This window comes from Microcaecilia unicolor, chromosome 4 (assembly GCF_901765095.1).
Source record: "Microcaecilia unicolor chromosome 4, aMicUni1.1, whole genome shotgun sequence".
NCBI lineage: Eukaryota > Metazoa > Chordata > Amphibia > Gymnophiona > Siphonopidae > Microcaecilia > Microcaecilia unicolor.
In genome coordinates this window covers 320,176,322-320,194,295 of record NC_044034.1, presented here as the reverse complement: position 1 = coordinate 320,194,295, position 17,974 = coordinate 320,176,322, and the positions used below count along the sequence as shown (strand labels likewise).

At 44.4% G+C, this 17,974-nt stretch overlaps 1 protein-coding gene across 1 annotated transcript in view; it reads left to right on the top strand.

The window, feature by feature from the left end:
- Positions 1 to 1,310: 1,310 nt before the first annotated feature.
- Positions 1,311 to 17,974, top strand: part of LOC115469725 (disintegrin and metalloproteinase domain-containing protein 9-like) — a 247,157-nt gene continuing 230,493 nt past the window's right edge. Inside the window, exon 1 of the mRNA XM_030202513.1 lies at positions 1,311 to 1,385. Within this exon, the coding sequence (XP_030058373.1) occupies positions 1,340 to 1,385 (46 nt within the window). The 5' untranslated portion in view covers positions 1,311 to 1,339. The remainder of the gene's footprint in view (positions 1,386 to 17,974) is intronic.

Genomic DNA, 17,974 nt, shown 5'->3' with positions numbered 1-17,974 from the left:
AAGGGCTTAGGGCTCGCTTGTTGCCTCCCTCGCTAACTATCCTTGTCCTTTCTTTCCTTTTCAGGGTTCATGGAGGTGATACTCTCCACCAGAATGGATGTTCAAGTATCAAAAGGGGGGAATGAAGGAGTGGAACGCCGGTACTACCTGAATGCTACTGAGCAACAGGACAACCTCATGTTTTGTGCCTACTGATGGACTTTTACTTATGCACTCTACCTCTGCTTTTGGCTATTTGGCCACACCTTATTACTGCACTGGACATTTGTGCCTTATCCAGTTTTACTGTTTACTAACAAGACAAGTTTGCTGTTTACTAATGTACAGACAGAATGCAGGGCTATTAGACATATAGCTTGTAACAGTAGTTTGCAAGGCCTATACAAGACCAGCTTGCACGTAGCAACGCCATCTGAATAGGCGACCTTGGAGGGTGCTGACACCCCCCTGCATTCCTGAGCCGCACCTTATCTCCTGTGCTAGAAAGGAGCATTGTGTGTGTACAGAATAAGCTGCTAAGTTTCGTTTTTCTTGCCAGTATCATTTCAGTGTTATGACGTGTGTACGTACTGGGACTACAATTTTGTACTGTAAGAACTACAAATGTTTACTGCGCATGACAAGTATGACGTGTAAGGGGCCAAATGCGCAGGCCCAGTAGGGAAGTATAAATGTAAGCGTCAGATGATTTATGACACACAGTGTCCCGAGGCTACTCGGTGCTGTTCACTTGCTAGCAATAAAGTTGCCTTGTTTGGAACCAAAATTTGCCTTTCGTCTCCTGATTTCCCACCTGTTTCAATACTACCACTTGTTTGTGTCCATTCCACATTTTTGCCACTTGTAGCAGAACGTTAACCTCTCTTCCAGACCATGCCTCTAATATACGCGTTCAGAAGGGTTGGACTTTTGTACACAATGTACAGTTTAGTTCACCATACCCGTGCTAAGATATGGCTCTAGGCGACAATACTCAAGTGCTTAAAAAAAATGCTCAGATTTCGAAAACAGCTAGTGCAAGAAACATTTTGAGACATACTAAATAAAAAACTCCCCGATAACTGTATTTATTTATTTTGAGAGAGAGAGATTTGAGAAAGGTCCCCTCTCCTTCAATTTTTCTCGCCCGGCGCCACGCCTGACGACGGTTCCCAGATCACGAGGCTCCTCTAGGAGACTGGAATTCCGCGCGAGTCGCGACTCGCGACTCGCGAGCAGCAGAAAACGGAGAGCGTGCTAACCGCCCGCGTCTGCACGTTGAAGACGTCCAGAGACTTCTTCCTGTGGCGGCAGCGAGCAGTTAGCGTTACTACTTCTCTGGTGTGGTGGTGAGAAGAGGATGGGACGCCTTGGTCGCTTTTTCCTCTTCTTTCTGGCGGTGACCGGTGAGGGCTGCTATTCCTCTTGTACTCTTCAACTAGAGACTACGAGGATTTATATTCCTAGGGAGGACTTTCGCTGATATTGCAGAGCTCGGTGGCGTGGGCTGTGTATGAACTTTTAAAGGTTTTGTAATCGAATGCGGGAGGATCCCGCTGTATCCGTTTTCTTACCTTTTACCTGTTTATGACCAACGCGGGTTAAAGTTAATGCTATTCGGGATGCGAAGAACGAAGAGTGGGCATTGAATCTACTATAGCGCTACAAGGCATACGCAGCGCTGTACACCATGCACAACTGGGAACTGCGTCAGTGTACCCTTCTTGGACAAGCTAGGATCTCAGCTATAGGCTGGTGGGGTGGGTGGCTTTGGTGTTATATTTCTGGTATCGGGACTGGAGGTTGCCAGTAGTGGTGGTGTCACTAAATTTTTTTTTTACCAGAGCGGGATTAATGTTTAGGCAAACTAGACCTAAACTAAAAAATCGAACTTGCAAGTCTCTCAACTGAGTACTAAATTTTTGACACTTGCAGAACATGCAGAAGGCCATGGATATAGAAACATAGAAAAGTGTAGGTAGATAAATACATTCTCCATGGACAAGCAGGGGAAATGCAGTAGGTGAAGTGAGTCTTACAACTGAATCTGTGCGAGGCTGCTGCTCTCCCCTAGCTCATTAATCTGTCTAATGGATCTCTTGCTGCAGGAATGTAGGTTTTATTTTATGCATGTGGTTTTATTTCCCGATGCAGAGTGGGACTGCTATAATTGTGCCTTTGTATATTGAAGAAATCATGTTATTTAAACATATATAGCTACCTAACATCATTGTGACTCCTGACGCAGGTGCTTGGTTGCCAAAACACAGCCTGTGTTGGGTCCCTTCAATAAAGATCTTTTTGTTCTGTTCCTGAAGGTCCATTTCTAATTTTTGTTTTGCCTACCATACCTTCTCCAGAACTGCGGCAGTATCTACAACATATCTTCTAGCATGGTTAAAGGCATCCAGTCTTAGAGAGGATCTGTATAATTATCTGACAGATGCTCCCACAGTCCATTCAGAGAAAAAGTTAGATGCTCACAAATCAAAGACTGTTACACTATGCAGGAGCTTTCCACTCAAACTTCTGAACAGCTTCTCATTTCAGAAAATTATATCTAACTACAAGAAACCGTATCACCAACAATATTTTTATCCAATTTTGTTCTAGAAGATGATTTTCTATATACTCAAGACCACCACGAGCATGTCAAGGATACCAGCAGTATTCTCTGTGACAGAACAAGGGACCGCAAGCAAACCATAAATACCCAGTCCACATCTTTGAGGGCTAATCCTGGATTTTGACAGTCTTCCTGTCGGGCAGGCTCCGCCATTTCATTCAGCGTGGCGAGTTATTACATTCGAACAGTGGGTATTAAACATCATATTTCAACACACTTTCCCCCGCATTTCAATCCATCTTTGAGGTTAACCCTATCTCAGCATGTCCCTATCCTCACAGAAGAACTCATCAGTCTTACTCAGCAATGCAGTAAAAAGGGTATTGAGCCCTCAAAGAAGGAAGGGGTTCTATTCCAGATTTTTTTTCTGATACCCAAAAGTCGGGATGCCTTCACTCTATTCTATACTTACATCCTCGCAATCAGTATCTCAAGAAAGAAAAGTTTAGGATGACAACTTTAGCCATCATTTGCTTCTCGACCACAATGATTGACTGGCCTCCCTAGACTTCAAAGATGCTTACACACATATCTCATTCATTCGTACCACAGAAAATTCCTCAGATCCAAATTCGGCCACCAGTACAAAGTCCTACTGTTTGGCCTGACAGCTGCTTCTCACTAAATGCCTTGCGGTAGCATCATCTCATCTCAGGAAACAAGGCTTATTCACATACCCTTATCTAGATGATTGGCTTCTTTCAGCGCACTCCAACTCCACCCACAGCTCGGTCCTAGAGCTGGGTTTTTTTTGCCTTTTGTTGTGATTTTCTTCACCTTTTCTGCGGTTCTTCCTTTTGCGAAAGTTCCTTCTCGGGTCCTTTGTATTCTTAGTTTTAAGTTTTCTTATTTTTTCGTCCTTACAAGGCTGCTTTCGGCCTTGGCCTTGTTTTCTCCCTATTTTTTTTTCAGTTCCTCACACCTTTATTAGGCCTGTCACTTCCTTTAATTTAGTTGATGAAGTTTTCCCATCCATGTTCAATAAAGTTCCCAGTGGCTTCAAGCACTGTACCCAGTGCATTTGGATGATCTCTGGAACAGACACACATTCTTGGTGTCTCCAGTGTTTTAGGGCCTGACTATAGCCCTTCAAACTGCACCCTTTGTCATCTTATGAAGAGAAAGGCCCAACTTTCCAGAGATGCTCAACGCGAGAAATGTTTTGGAGCCAAATCTGGTTCCACAGCGTCAACATCGGCATCGACGTCGAGCATCGCATCAGAATTGGAAGCATCGCTGCTGTTAGACCAGTTCACACTGGGAGCAGTTGTGCATCGAATGGGTCTCCACCTGTCTCGAGGCCTACTGCTGTGCAGAGCCCCTGGGAGCATCCATTGGGCCCGACCCCAAATTGGCATTTGGATTTGACATCATCCTCTTCGTCACCAAAGAGCCTCGGTGACACGCTTCAGGTGAAGGTTAAGAAGCATTGTCCTTGATCACCCTTGACACATGGTGCCTTCAGCTCCAGGGTGTTGAGGGATTCGGCACTCGAGAAGTGTCGATGCCGGGAGGACTGCTCCCCCTCCATACAGGAGGTGTCGATGCTTCGGTCTCCCAGCAACCAAGACCCAATTCCTACATCAACCTCCAGCTTTTCTGCAACCTGTGCTTGAACCGATATCCCAGCTTGTCCCAGTGTTGGCCCTTGAGCGCATCCAGGCCTTGCTCACTGAGCTGCTGGATGGCCTAATGCGATGATGTGCATCAGCATCGGTGGGGAATAACCTTTTTGGAGAGAAGGTTGAGGAGGTTGCTGACCAAATTAAAAAAAACAAACCATACTGATACCCTCTCTGCCGCCAGGCGCCTTCTGCATCTACTTCTTCAACTAAGAGGACTTTTGGCAAGCCAAGGAGGAGTATCTATTACTATCAGAGGCGTAGGTACAACCCCTCAGCTCACCAGCCTGTCAGTCTCAATCTCAGTGCGCTCGTTCACATCAACTGTGTGCGCCAAAGGCCCCTGCTGCTCTCCGGGCAAAGCAAGGGACGAGCTTTTGACTGGCTGCTCCTGCAGAGCTTAACCACAGTAAAAATGTCTGTCCCGGACAACTTGCCGATTGAGGGGAGGCTGAAATTTTTCCATGAAAGGTAGCCCCTTATAACCTCCGACTGGTGGGTTTTTCAAATAGTCCATCTGGGATATGCAATCAGTTGGTATCTAAAACCTCCAAATTGCCCACCAAGAGCTCACTCATTCAGCTCTCAGCACAGGCTGATACTTTCAGAGGAACTCTCAACCCTTCTGAAGGCCCATGAGGTCGAGCCCATTCCACCACGGGAGGAAGTGCAGGGATTCTATTCCAGGTATTTTCTTGTGCAAAAGAAAATGGAGGAATGCATTCCATCCTAGACCTAAGGGCCCTGAACAAGTTCCTAGTCTGAGAAACGTTCAGGGTGGTTTCCCTGGGCACCCTTCTCCCAATGATTCAGTAAAATGATTGGCTGTGCTCTCTGGACTTAAAGGATGCATATACTTGCATCCCGATCGGACTTAACCTTCGATTTCGACTGGGAGCATATCACTACCAGTACCATGTGTTACCTTTTGGCCTCCTTCAGCTCCCAGGTTCTTCACCAAATGTCTGGCGGTAGTTGTAGCATCGCTACCCAGACTGGGAGTCCATGTGTTCCCCTATCTCGACTATTGGCTGATGAAGAGCACCTCTTCTTGTGGTGCTCAGGAGAGTCCATGCAGATGATTATTCTGGTGCTTGAGCTACTGGTGTTTGTTTTAAACTACCCCAAGTCCCACCTATCTTCGCCCTGTCCAGTGATTGGAGTTCATAGAAGCCCTGCTGAATACACAAGAAGTTTGAGCCTACTTTCCAAAGACGAGAGCGCACTCGTTGCACTCACTTCCAAGGTTCAAGCCTCTCAGCAGGTCACAGTTCAGCAGATTTTATGATTGTTGGGCCACATGGCTTCCACAGTGTATGTTACACCCATTACATGTCTTCCCATGAGATCAGGTCAATGGACCCTGACTTCTCAGTGGTATCAATTCATGGGGAGCTTGGAAGATGTCATCCAAGTGTCAGCTTGTAAGCTCTCTACAGTGGTGGACCATTCGATCCAGTTTGGCTCTGGGACTTACATTCCAATTTCCTCAGCCACAAAAGATGCCGATAATGGATGCATCTCTCATGGTATGAGGGGCTCATGTAGATGGGCTTCACACCCAATGTGTTTTGTCCGCCCAGGAATGAATCAGGTCAATCTCCTGGAGCTCCGGGTGATCTGGAATGCTCTAAAGGCTTTCAAACATTGGCTGTCTCATCAAATTGTGCTCATCCAGACAATCAGGTTGCAACAACAAGCAGGGGTCACCGGATCACGCCCGATGTGGCATTGGGCTCACCAACATGGCATGTTACTTCGAGCCACTTATCTGGCGGGCAAAAACAATACCCTGGCCCACAGACTGAGCAGGGTTATACAACCACTCAAGTGGTCTTTCAATATGAGCATAGCCCGCAAGACCTTCCGCACGTGGGCCACCCCCTTGGTGGATCTTTATGCCACTCTGATCAACCACAAAGTTTCTCGGTTCTGTTTTAGGCTTCAGGTCCACAAGAAAGTAGCGTTGGATGCCTTCCTCAGTTGGGGGACACAAGAAGTTCGAGCCTATTTTCCAGAGATGAGAGCGAACACTCTTGTTGCACTCGCTTCCAAGGTTTGAGCCTCTCAGCAGGTCACAGCTCGGTAAATTTTAAGACTGTTGGGCCACATGGCTTCTACAGTGTATGTTACACCCATTACATGTCTTCCCATGAGATTAGCTGCCAGATTGGAGGTAAGCTACCAGATTGGGGTTGGGGGTGACAGAGGTGGAAGCTGCTAGATCCGTGTGGTTGAATGAAGGAGAACTGTTGAATTGCAAGGGCTTGGGGGGGTTGAGAGAGGGAAGAGTTTCTAAATTGGGGGGGGGGGGGGGTGAGTGAGAGAGAGGGGAAAGCTGCTGGACTTCAGGAGGTGGTTAAGCGAGAGGCCAGCTGCAGGACTGCGTTAGGGAAGAGGTTTGAGAGAGGGGGAGCTGCTGGAGAAAAGGGGTATACCCACGCCAGGGGGGAAGAGGGAGGGAAGGGGGAAGGGAGAAGGAGAGATGTTGCATCTAGAGGTGGAGGTAGAGGAGCGGGAGAGAGAGATGTTGGACCTGGGGCAGAGGGCAGGAAGAGAGAAGGATAGATGTTTCACCTGAAGGTAGAGATGTTGGACCTGGGGCAGAGGGCAGGGGGATGGAGGAAGAAGAGAACGAGAGATATTGAAATCGGAGGCAGGGAAGAGATGTTGGACCCAGCTGCAGAGGGAGGGAGGAAAGAGTGAGGAGAGATGTTGGACTGGAGGCAGAGGGGAAGGAGGAGGGATGGAAGATGCTGAACCTGGGGGGAATATAGGGACACTAAATGGAGATGTTGGATATGGATGGGGGAGGTGAATCAAAGGTTCATGAAGGTCAAATGTGAGGATGTGTTCTATAGGTACATGAGAACATCGGGCGGTGAGGACATAGGAAGGTGGAGGAAAGATGTTGAATGTGGAGAGTAAATGAGGAGAAGTTGGACATGAGAGATTGGAAGAGATTGGGGAGAGATCAGGAGAGTGCAAAGGGACATGTGGGAGGTGGGTATTTGGAGACAGGAGATTCTGAACATTGGATGATATAGGGAGATGAAAGGAAGATACTGAACATGTGGAGGGAGCATATGAAGATGGAGGGGAATTGCTGGACATAGGTACATTTTGAACACAGGGCACATAGGTGGAGGGGAGATGGATACTGGGAAGCATATGGAGAGGGATATAGGGAGATAAAGGTGGGAGATGCTGGTACTTGGTTTTGGATTTAGCTTACACCTTTCTCAGTAGTAGCTTAAGGTGAGAGACATTCGGATAAGTTCACTTGTCTATTAGATTGTAAGCTCTTTGAGCAGGGACTGTCTCTCTTTGTTAAATTGTACAGCGCTGCGTAACCCTAGTAGTGCTCTAGAAATGTTAAGTAGTAGTAGTATATGTTAGGTACAATTTATGCACAGTACACAAAAGTAAACCACTTTTTTTTTTCTAAGTAATGATAGGATTTTATAAAAAAAAATTTCATATCAGCAAGGTGCAGTGCCCCCTAGGTGCACGGAGCCGCCACTTATAAACCATAAAGTTGTATTTCTCTGTTTTTCACCCTCCTCTCACCTACCCACACCTATCCTGTTAGACTATCAATGAAATGCTTTGATGTCCCCATGCATATTTCCTACCCCACCCTCACTTATATATGCTATCTGCTACCACATTTGCTTATTTCCGATCTGACGAAGAAGGGCAACCTTCGAAAGCTAATCAAGAAATGTATTAAGTTATGTCCAATAAAAAAGGTATCATCTTATTTTCTTTTCCATGTTTTATTTTGTTTGATTTCTATTGATAACCTTTAAGAGTGGACTAACACGGCTACCACACCTCTCTACATATCAGCAAAAGAAGTTCATTTAAATATTGTTAGCTATATTTTTGTGGGCTTAAGTGCTGGGCAAAAGAATTATGTAAAAAACCCTTTGCTGATAGGCTTGTCTGTTTAAAGAAAGCATGAGAGGAAGGCTGGAGAGGAGAGAGCATCAGTGGTATTATCTTGGGGTGGGATCTAGGGTGGAGCAGGGGATGGTGTTAGAGATGGAGCTTGGGCACCCCCTAACAAAATGGTGTTCCATCTGAACTAGTTGATTGTCTTGCAAACATTCTTTCCCCTACTTCAAGCCCATCCTGGCGAAAGCATCTTGCACACCTTGGATTGCAAGAGAGCATTGGCCTACTACATGGAGTGGACTAGCCCCTACAGACAGTCCACCCAAATTTTATTTCTTTTGATCCCAACAGGATGTGGGGTCGCCATCTGGAAATGTGCCATTGGAGGAGTAGCCTAGTGGTTAGTGCAGCGGATTTTGATCCTGGGGAACTGGGTTCGATTCCCACTGCAGCTCATGACTGTGGGCAAGTCACTTAAACCTCCATTGCGCCAGGTACAAAATAAGTACCTGTATATATGTAAATCGCTTTGAATGTAGTTGCAAAATACCACAGAAAGGCGGTATATCAAGTCCCATTTCCCTTCCCTTTCTAATTGGCTGGCAGATTGCATTTCCTTCACATGCCCAGGCTGGGCTGGCTCTAGAGGGTCATGTCAAGTCTCACAATGTTAGAGCCATAGCTGCGTCGGTAGCCCACTTGAAGTCAGCCTCCATTGAAGAAATTTGCAGTGCTGTGACATGGTCTTCAGTCCACATATTCACATCACACTACTCCCTTGAGCAGGATACCCAACATGACAGGTTGGGTATCTTGTTTCAGAATCTGGGTTCTAGAATTGAATTCCACCCTCCTAGACCCATTTTATTCTGTTGCAGGCTGCACTCTCACTCAGTTTATGTATAGCTTCATGTTAATCTGAGTTATGTCCTCACTGTTGTGAGGCCCAATTGACCAATGTTTGTTGTTTTTTGTGAACCTGGATGCTAGGGATTCCCAAATTGTGAGAATAGATAGGCCGGCTTGGCCTTGGAGAAAGCGAAGATACTTACCTGTAGTAGGTATTCTCCGAGGACAGCAGACCTTATATTCTCACAATCCCTCCCACTCACCCTTGGAGTTGTCTCCTTTATTATTTTTCCTTTTCTGCTGGTATACTCAACTCAGGTGACCAACACTCGTGCATGCTGTCAGCGGGCCACCACCTTAAGGCCTTTCTGCAGGTATGAACTCAGCTGACCCTGGAAGGGCCCTTCCCTGGACACAGCACTCCCAGAAGCAGACTCCAAAAATATGCTTAAAACCGCTTTATTCCATCAGCAAGGCCAAGACATTTTCTCTTCCAGATACAGTCCTTGGTTACAGCACATACCACCCCTTGTTCCTTCCCCCGCTGGCCACAGTTTCTGGATACAGTTTAAATCACTCAGTTTCACCAGCATGGCAGTGTTCTGAACACAGTTCAAGTCACTCATTGTTTCCCCAGCATGGCACCACTTCTGGACACAGTTTAAATTACTCACTGCTTCCTAGCACGGCATGACTTCTGGACACAGTTTAAATCACTCACTGCTTTCCCCAGCATGGCATGACTTCTGGACACAGTTTAAATCACTCACTGCTTCCCCAGCATGGCATGACTTCTGGACACAGTTCAAATCACTCACTGCTTTCCCAGAATGGCATGACTTCTGGACACAGTTTAAATCACTCATTGCTTCCACAGCATGGCATGACTTCTGGACATAGTTCAAATCACTCACTGCTTCCCCAGCATGGCCAGGTTCATGGACACAGTTCAAGTCACTACCTGTTTCTCCAGCTGGGTCTGACTTCTGGCCACATCTGAAATCAATCATTGCTTTACAGCACGGCACCTCTCTCCCCCTTGAGTGGAACAGCTGCTTAACTTTTCCTCCAAGCTTTCCCCAGCCTTGAAGAAGGTTTGTTATGAAGCCTTTCAACTTCTTCCCTTGTACCTGAGCTAGAGCAGCAATTTCCATGGGCTCACTTCCCCAGTCATCTTGGGCTTGGATCTCCTCTCCAACCTCTTTCGCCACCTCCCATTCCATGGGCTTCTCCCCCTTTATGGTCCTCTCCCTCCTGACTATTCCTCCTCAGCCAATCCTCCTCCTCTCCCTCGGGATCCTGGGACTTGTAGTTCCCTTGCTGCTCCCTTTGCTTGCCCCCAGGGCTTTGCAGGGGTTCTTGGGAACTGTAGTCCTCTTCCCTTCTCTGTCTGTTGGGAAACTTATGCCTCTGTGGGGGCATGGCTTCCCAGCCCCTAGGATCCTGGGACTTGTAGTTGGAATCCCGGGTATGAAATCTACCTATCTTGCTCCTCTCCCGGATCCCTTCTTCCTTGACCCTCAGGGGTTACTCACAATGCACGGCGGAGCATGTTTCGCGCTCCAGAAAGCTCTTCTTATGCTTGTCAAAAGATCCAGACCAAGCAACTTGTGAGAATATAAGACCTGCTGTCCTTGGAGAATACCTGCTACAGGTAAGTATCTTCACTATATTCAAAGATCTCAGTCCAAATGGCAACCACCACAAGCATGCACGCAAAGACAACACCCCAGGAAGCTTAATTTACAAGCATTACCAGCAGCATCTTCTGAAAAAGAGTACACCAACTTTTAGACTTTTTCCTTCTGGGTGGCAGGCTGTAGTATTTCTTCAATCAACAGTACCCATCACAACAGATCACTGGACACTCAACATTATTTCCCAGGGTTAGAGATTAAACTTCCTTTCCTAACCAACACAACAGAGACCAGCAAACAACTCATTGCTTTCCGCACACATCGATGTCCTAACAGATTAATTTGTTCTGCCCCCATGTTCATGGAGGCAGGGTTCATTGTTATATATATTTAATATGAGTGTTAAATGTATGGCCGACGGACAGGAGTCCTAGAGAGGAGCTCCCAAGCCAAGAGGGCTCCAAACTGACCAGGGGCCAAAAATCCCGACTCGGAGAATGATCCGAGCGACGGGTGAAAAGAAAACAACAGAGGTGAGCCATAGCCGCATTTCACGGCTTCGAGCGACCACCCCAATTACCTAAATGACGCACCTAGTCTAGTTTCGCGTCCAGCGGTGAACCTGACCACGCAAAAACGAAGGGCAAGCAGGAACGAGCAGTTGCGAGCGATCCGGACAACGGCCCGAGAACAACGGAGACAGACCGTGGTCGCATCTCTCAGACCCGGACGACCACCCTGCTGCTGAGACGACCTACCTGCCCTGTTTGTGTGACGGTGAGCCTACCACGCGGCAGAAGGAGTGAGACTGCACAACGGAGGGCGAAATATTTCCCGAGCCAGCCTGGGTGCACGAGATCAAACGGCCTTGACTAGAAGCACTGCCAGAGCCGAAGAGCACCTCAGTGCTAACCTCCTGCCACAGAGTTACTGCAGCTGACAAACACCCACCCACTGGAACCCACCTCGTGATCAGCCTCCATAGCTACCTCCACAACGGCCAACTGAATCCCGTCCACCGAAACAAACCGGAACCTGTTTCGACGCCAGCGGTTCCCTTATCATACCAGTTCCAATGCTACTGACAAGCCTGAAGTCTGATACAGAAATCGACCAGCATAGGAGAGAGTAGAGCACCGCATGGATAAGCAACGGGGAGAAAGAAGACGGACAAGAGGAGCAGCGCTGCACTCGTGAGCAATACCAAACCCGACTAATTGACTACTATATCCAAACCCTACTCTGTAGCTTAAAAGGGAACTTTTTTCTTTCTTTCTTTCTTTTTCTTTCTTTCTTTCTTTCCTTCTCTTCAATGCATTAAAAGCTATACAGGATTCCCCTAACGCTTTGATTATCTGACTGGACACGCCGCATGTTGAAAAACCTTGTTCTAAATGCAGAAATGCCTTAACTGACCTAAATGCCTTAGATTTGATTAAATACTGCTTATTCATGTTTAATGTTCATCCATGTTGAATGCTCAAATTTTGCCTAACAACACCAACGCTCAATGCTTAACTATGCTAAATGTTAACACCGCTGATGTCTACACTAATGTTTAATGCTTTATGATCAATGCTTATTCATGCTTAATGTCCATATACACTACGTATATTATGCTTATGCCTATCTATGCTTAATGTTGAAACTGCTGACGATATATCAAAAAGGCTCAAGAACTGCCCATACATGCTCACATATGTTGAATGCAGGCACCGATTGATGTTCACACAAAACCTTACCCATTAATATCTACCAGACATACCAACCATTACTAAATACAGCCAACATGAACACCAACAAACTACTCATGCTAATCTACTTCCTTCCCTTAATTCATCACATATGGGCCACTCCCAACATAAACAACAATCTTCCCACAACATACAAACATACAACCAGACAAATAATAAGAATCAACATAACCAAATCCCAAACGGAACCTTACAGACAAATCCATATGGGATACATAAACGCCAGATCAGTGGTAAGTAAAACAGTGACTATAACATTGGATCACCATAGACAATCTAGACCTTCTATTCATCACTGAAACCTGGATTCATGATCTTAAAGACCCTATAATCTTAGATCTATGTCCATCGGGATACAAAATAACCCACTGGACAAGAAATGGAAAAAGAGGAGGAGGAATAGCAATTATATACAAATCTGAGTTTATCACCACAACAATAACCGAATCTATTCTACCGCAACTTGAAATCACTTTGGTAAGAATTAATCACCCAAACCTACAAGAACACCTTACTGCAGTATTGCTCTATAGACCACCAGGCAACTGGCAAGAAGCCCAAACATACCTCATGGACTTTATCTCGAACACTTGTGTCTCCAGCTCAAATCTCATCATAATAGGAGACATTAATCTACATCTTGAAGATCTCAACCAGTACCCAAGAATGCGAAGAGTTCCTACAATTATGGGATTTTTATAGGACACACACACACAACCTACCCACAGAAAAGGACACACTCTAGATATCATCACATACAACTTTGACCTCGAATCAAACCTTATACTAACAGACACAAAATGGACACCTGTACCGTGGTCAGACCACTGTAAAGCAAACATCTCCCTCCAATGGCGAACAAAAGGACCACCGAATAAACAAGAACGAAAAACTTACACCACGAGAGGAAAAATAGATCCGGTAATATTTTGGCAACAGATTTACCATAATGAATGGACAATAAAAACAGATACAATCCAATTCCTCTTAGAATGGGACAACAGATGCAGATCTATACTAGACAACATTGCTCCAACCCAAACAAGAACCTCACACAGAAAAAAATCAACACCATGGTTCAATGAAGAGCTGAAAAAAATTAAAACCCAAGTCAGAAGGTTAGAACAAGCTTGGAATAAAAAGAAAGACGACACCACACTTAAAGCCTGGAAACAACTTCAAAGAAAATACAAATACACTTCAAGACAAACCAAAAGACTACATTACAAAACCATAATCGGACCAAATTACAAAGACATGCATAAACTCTTCCAACTCGTGAACAAAATATTAGATACCACACCAGTCACAACCAACAACAAAGACACTCCTGGAGCAGACAATCTCGCGAGATACTTCAACGAAAAAATAGTACAACTACGACTTAAAATACCTATCAGTACCATCGACTATGCTGAACTCCTTAACTGCCTAGACCCAGTCCCTGGCATTCACCCAGCGGACAGAACCTGGACTAACTTCGAGATATTATTGAGAACATTATCTCCCAAACACTCAAAAGATTTGCCAAATCTCACTGCAAACTAGATATATGCCCAAATAACCTGATGACATCTGCTCCTCAACAATTCATAAACGACATAACGAAGCACCTGAATTAAATGCTACAAAATGGACTCTTCCCGAAGGAAAAAGGAAACATTCTACTCACCCCCATACCCAAAGATGCAAAGAAAAGCGCCAGTGAACTTACTAACTACAGATCAGTAGCATCCATTCCCTTAATAACCAAATTAACGGAAGGGTTGGTGACCAAGTAACAAACTATCTAGATAAATTTTCAATACTTCACGATTCCCAGTCAGGATTTCGGTCTAACCACAGTACCGAAACAGTATTAGTAACTCTCATGACTAAATTCAAACAGACGATCGCATCTGGGAAGAACATACTTCTTTTACAATTTGACATGTCAAGCGCTTTCTACATGGTTGACCACGGAATTTTATTAAACATCCTTGAATACTTTGGAATCGAAGGCAACGTCCTCAACTGGTTCAAGGGATTCTTAACCACAAGATCATACCAAGTAACATCCAACTTGACTATTTCAGCCACGTGGGTACCTGAATGCGGAGTACCACAAGGATCCCCCCTTTTGCCAACTCTATTCAACTTGATGATGATACCCTTGGCAAAATTACTATCAAATCAAAACCTTAATCCATACATTTATGCAGATGACGTAACGATCTACATCCCATTCAAACAAGACCTAAAAGAAATTTCCAATGACATCAACCAAAGTCTCAATATCATGCATTCCTGGGCGGACGCATTTCGGCTAAAACTCAATGCAGAAAAAACCCAGTGCCTAATACTCACCTCCCAACACAACAAGAAAGAATTTACCGCCATTAACACACCTACTCTAAACTTTCCTATTTCAGAAACCCTAAAAATTCTTGGAGTCGCCATTGATCGACACCTCACACTAGAGAACCACGCGAAAAACACAACCAAGAAGATGTTCCACTCAATGAGGAAATTAAAAAGAATAAGACCTTTCTTCCCAAGGAGTGTTTTCTGCAACCTGGTACAATCAATGGTGCTCAGTCATCTAGACTATTTTATTTATTTATTTATTTATTTATAATTTTCCAATACACTCACAAGCACAAACTTGCATAAGTAACATGAGAACAATATCAATTAATTCATAACTATCAAAAATAAAGGCAATTAAATTTCTCATCTTAGACCACTAAATAATAGGGGAGAATCCTGAAGTTGAGAAGAACACATTATAATATTTCAAAAAGAAAAAGGCCTGGATGTAAACCATGGTATCTTATACATTTCTCTCAAAACTTTCCCCTGGGGATCACTGGGCAATTTTCTTTAAATCAACAAAACTCTTAAGCTGTTCCGGATCATAAAAGGTATACTTAATAACTTTGTATTTTATCAAAGATTTACAAGGATAGGATAATAGGAAACTAGCACCTAGTAACTTAGTCGCTTCCCTCAGTGCAAGAAATTTTCTACGCTTACCTTGAGTCGTTCTTGTTACATCTGGATATATCCACACACTGGCTCCCAGAAATTCTTTTAAGGCATTTCTAAAATACAATTTGAAAATAGAATTAACGTCTCGTTCAAATACGAAGGATACCAACAAAGTGGAGCGGGATTGGACTTCCGTCAAAGTCTGTTCCAAGAATAAAGTCAAATTTTGTATTCCAATAGGTTGTACAACTTGATTCTCTGATTTTCTCTTTTGCTCCTCTGTTTGCGGTATTAGGAGATAGTATAGCTTATTAATCGGAGGAATCATTTCAGAGGAGAAATTGAGAATTTCAATCAAATATTTTTTAAAGAGTTCAAGAGCACTCTGCATCTTTGGAAAGTTTATTACTCTCAAGTCGCCTGTTGAAATTTTCTAACGGATCTTATTTATTATGCAAAATAATTTTGTCCTTAATCAAGCTCTCCGTTGTATTTTTTAAGATGTTAATTTCTTGTTGAAAATCATTTCTTTGAGAGCTTACCTCTTGCCATATTTTCTCTATTGATTCATTGAGAGAGTCGACTTTAGTGACCAGGGAAGTAGTTTCTGAAGCAGTTTTGAGAATAGTTCTGTTCAAATGCTGTAACATTACCCAGATACTTCCCAGGGTCACCTCCGCTGGAGTCGAAGACTCATGATGTAATTCCTCTGCAGCCATTCCGGGAGAGGCGCCATCCACCGAGTGAATCTCAGCGCCAACTTCGGATGTCGTTGAAAACTCCGCCTCGGCCCTACTCTCTGCAGGACACGGAGGAGGATTGAGATCGGGCGAGGAAAGGGTGGTATCGTGCCCCAAGGGAATCGTCGCTCCTCCGATCGTTCCCGTAGCAGGGCTCCTCTGCTCCTTTTCCCGCGGCGTACTTGTGGTGAAACCTTCGAGAGTCATCTGGACTAACCGGGCAGGCTCCACTGTGGACGGCAAGCTTTTAACCACCCCCTTCCGTTTGGTATGTGGCATTTTTAGAGGTAAATCGTAAAGAAGAAATCTTTAAATATATCAAACAGGAGGAAATCCAGAGAGTCTCGAGGAACACTATCAAGCCACGTCCGCCATCTTGGATTCCCCCCGGTCTCAGTAATCTAGACTATTGCAACGCACTATTTGCCGGCTGCAAAGAACAAATAATCAAGAAACTCCAGACAGCTCAGAACACTGCAGCTAGACTCATATTTGGCAAACCAAAAATTGAAAGCGCCAAGCCCTTACGAGAAAAATTACACTGCCTCCCACTTAAGGAACGCATCACGTTCAAAATATGCTCACTAGTTCACAAAATTATCCATGGAGACGCACCAGCTTATATGTCTGACCTGATAGACCTACCACCTAGGAATGCCAAAAGATCATCCCGCACATTCCTTGATCTGCACTTCCCCAGCTGTAAAGGAATGAAATACAAACTAATGCATGCGTCAAACTTTAGCTGCCTGAGCACACAGTTATGGAACGCACTGCCGCTCAGCTTAAAATCGATCTATGAAAGAATGAACTTCCGCATATCACTGAAGACCCATCTCTTTAATAAAGCATACCACAAAGATCAACCAATGTGAATATGCACAGCTCGCCTATCTATGTTTAGAACTGTTTCTCAATTATCTGCTTGTATACTATAACTTTGTTTAATTTGTATGATTTTCAGTTCAATCAGTACTGTATAGAAATTAAGCAGCACAGCCAACATGAGTATTGGGCTAGACCATATACTCTTTCTTGCATATCTTCACATTATGTTATAAATCTTACTGTACTGCAGCATTCTCGCCTCAGTCTGGGTGTTCTGTCCCACTGCAGTTTGTAGATCATCATATGACCTGGCTTGCCTCATTCCCTAGACAAGTATAACACAACAGAAGTCCTATTATCTTCTATCATTACAGTATAAAACTTTCCTGTTAGCAAGCATGATTATCGCCCAAAATATGTGGAGAAGTCAAAGGTGGGCTGCATATGGTATGCAGAGCTGAGTGCACAGTGAGTCTCCTCAGGACCTATGCTTTGTTTTCCACTCTAAATTCATAAACAATGGAGCTATATTTTTTTTAATTTGAAAATTTTATTTTATTATATAAAACAACCAACAGGAAAAATATAACCCAATAAAAAAATACTTAGCAAAGAATAAATCTATATCTTCAAGTCCACATCAGTGGGAACAAAGGGAGTTGAATCAAGAACTCTACCACTGGGGGGGGGGGGGGGGGGGGGGGGGGGGGGGGAAAGTAAACAAGCACAGGCTAGGAACATATACTTACAAGCCCCCAATTAGTCCAGCATTCTTTAAATCATGAAGACAGATTTCCAGCTTTGGTAGACAAACTTCTAAATGAGCTGGATCTAACAAAATAAATAGTTCCATACGTAAGCAGGCATTTACAAGGAAACTTTAAGAAAAAATGCCTCCCACTGTCAAGACCAGGTTTTAGCTGTAGGAAGGCCTTGCGCCTTAATTGAGTAAACCTGGATATGTCAGGAAAAATTTGCACCCTCTGATCACAAAAGTCAGAATCCTTTTTCTTTAAGCATGTAGAATTTCCTTTTTCTTTTCAAAGGAAACAAAAGAACTACTACTACT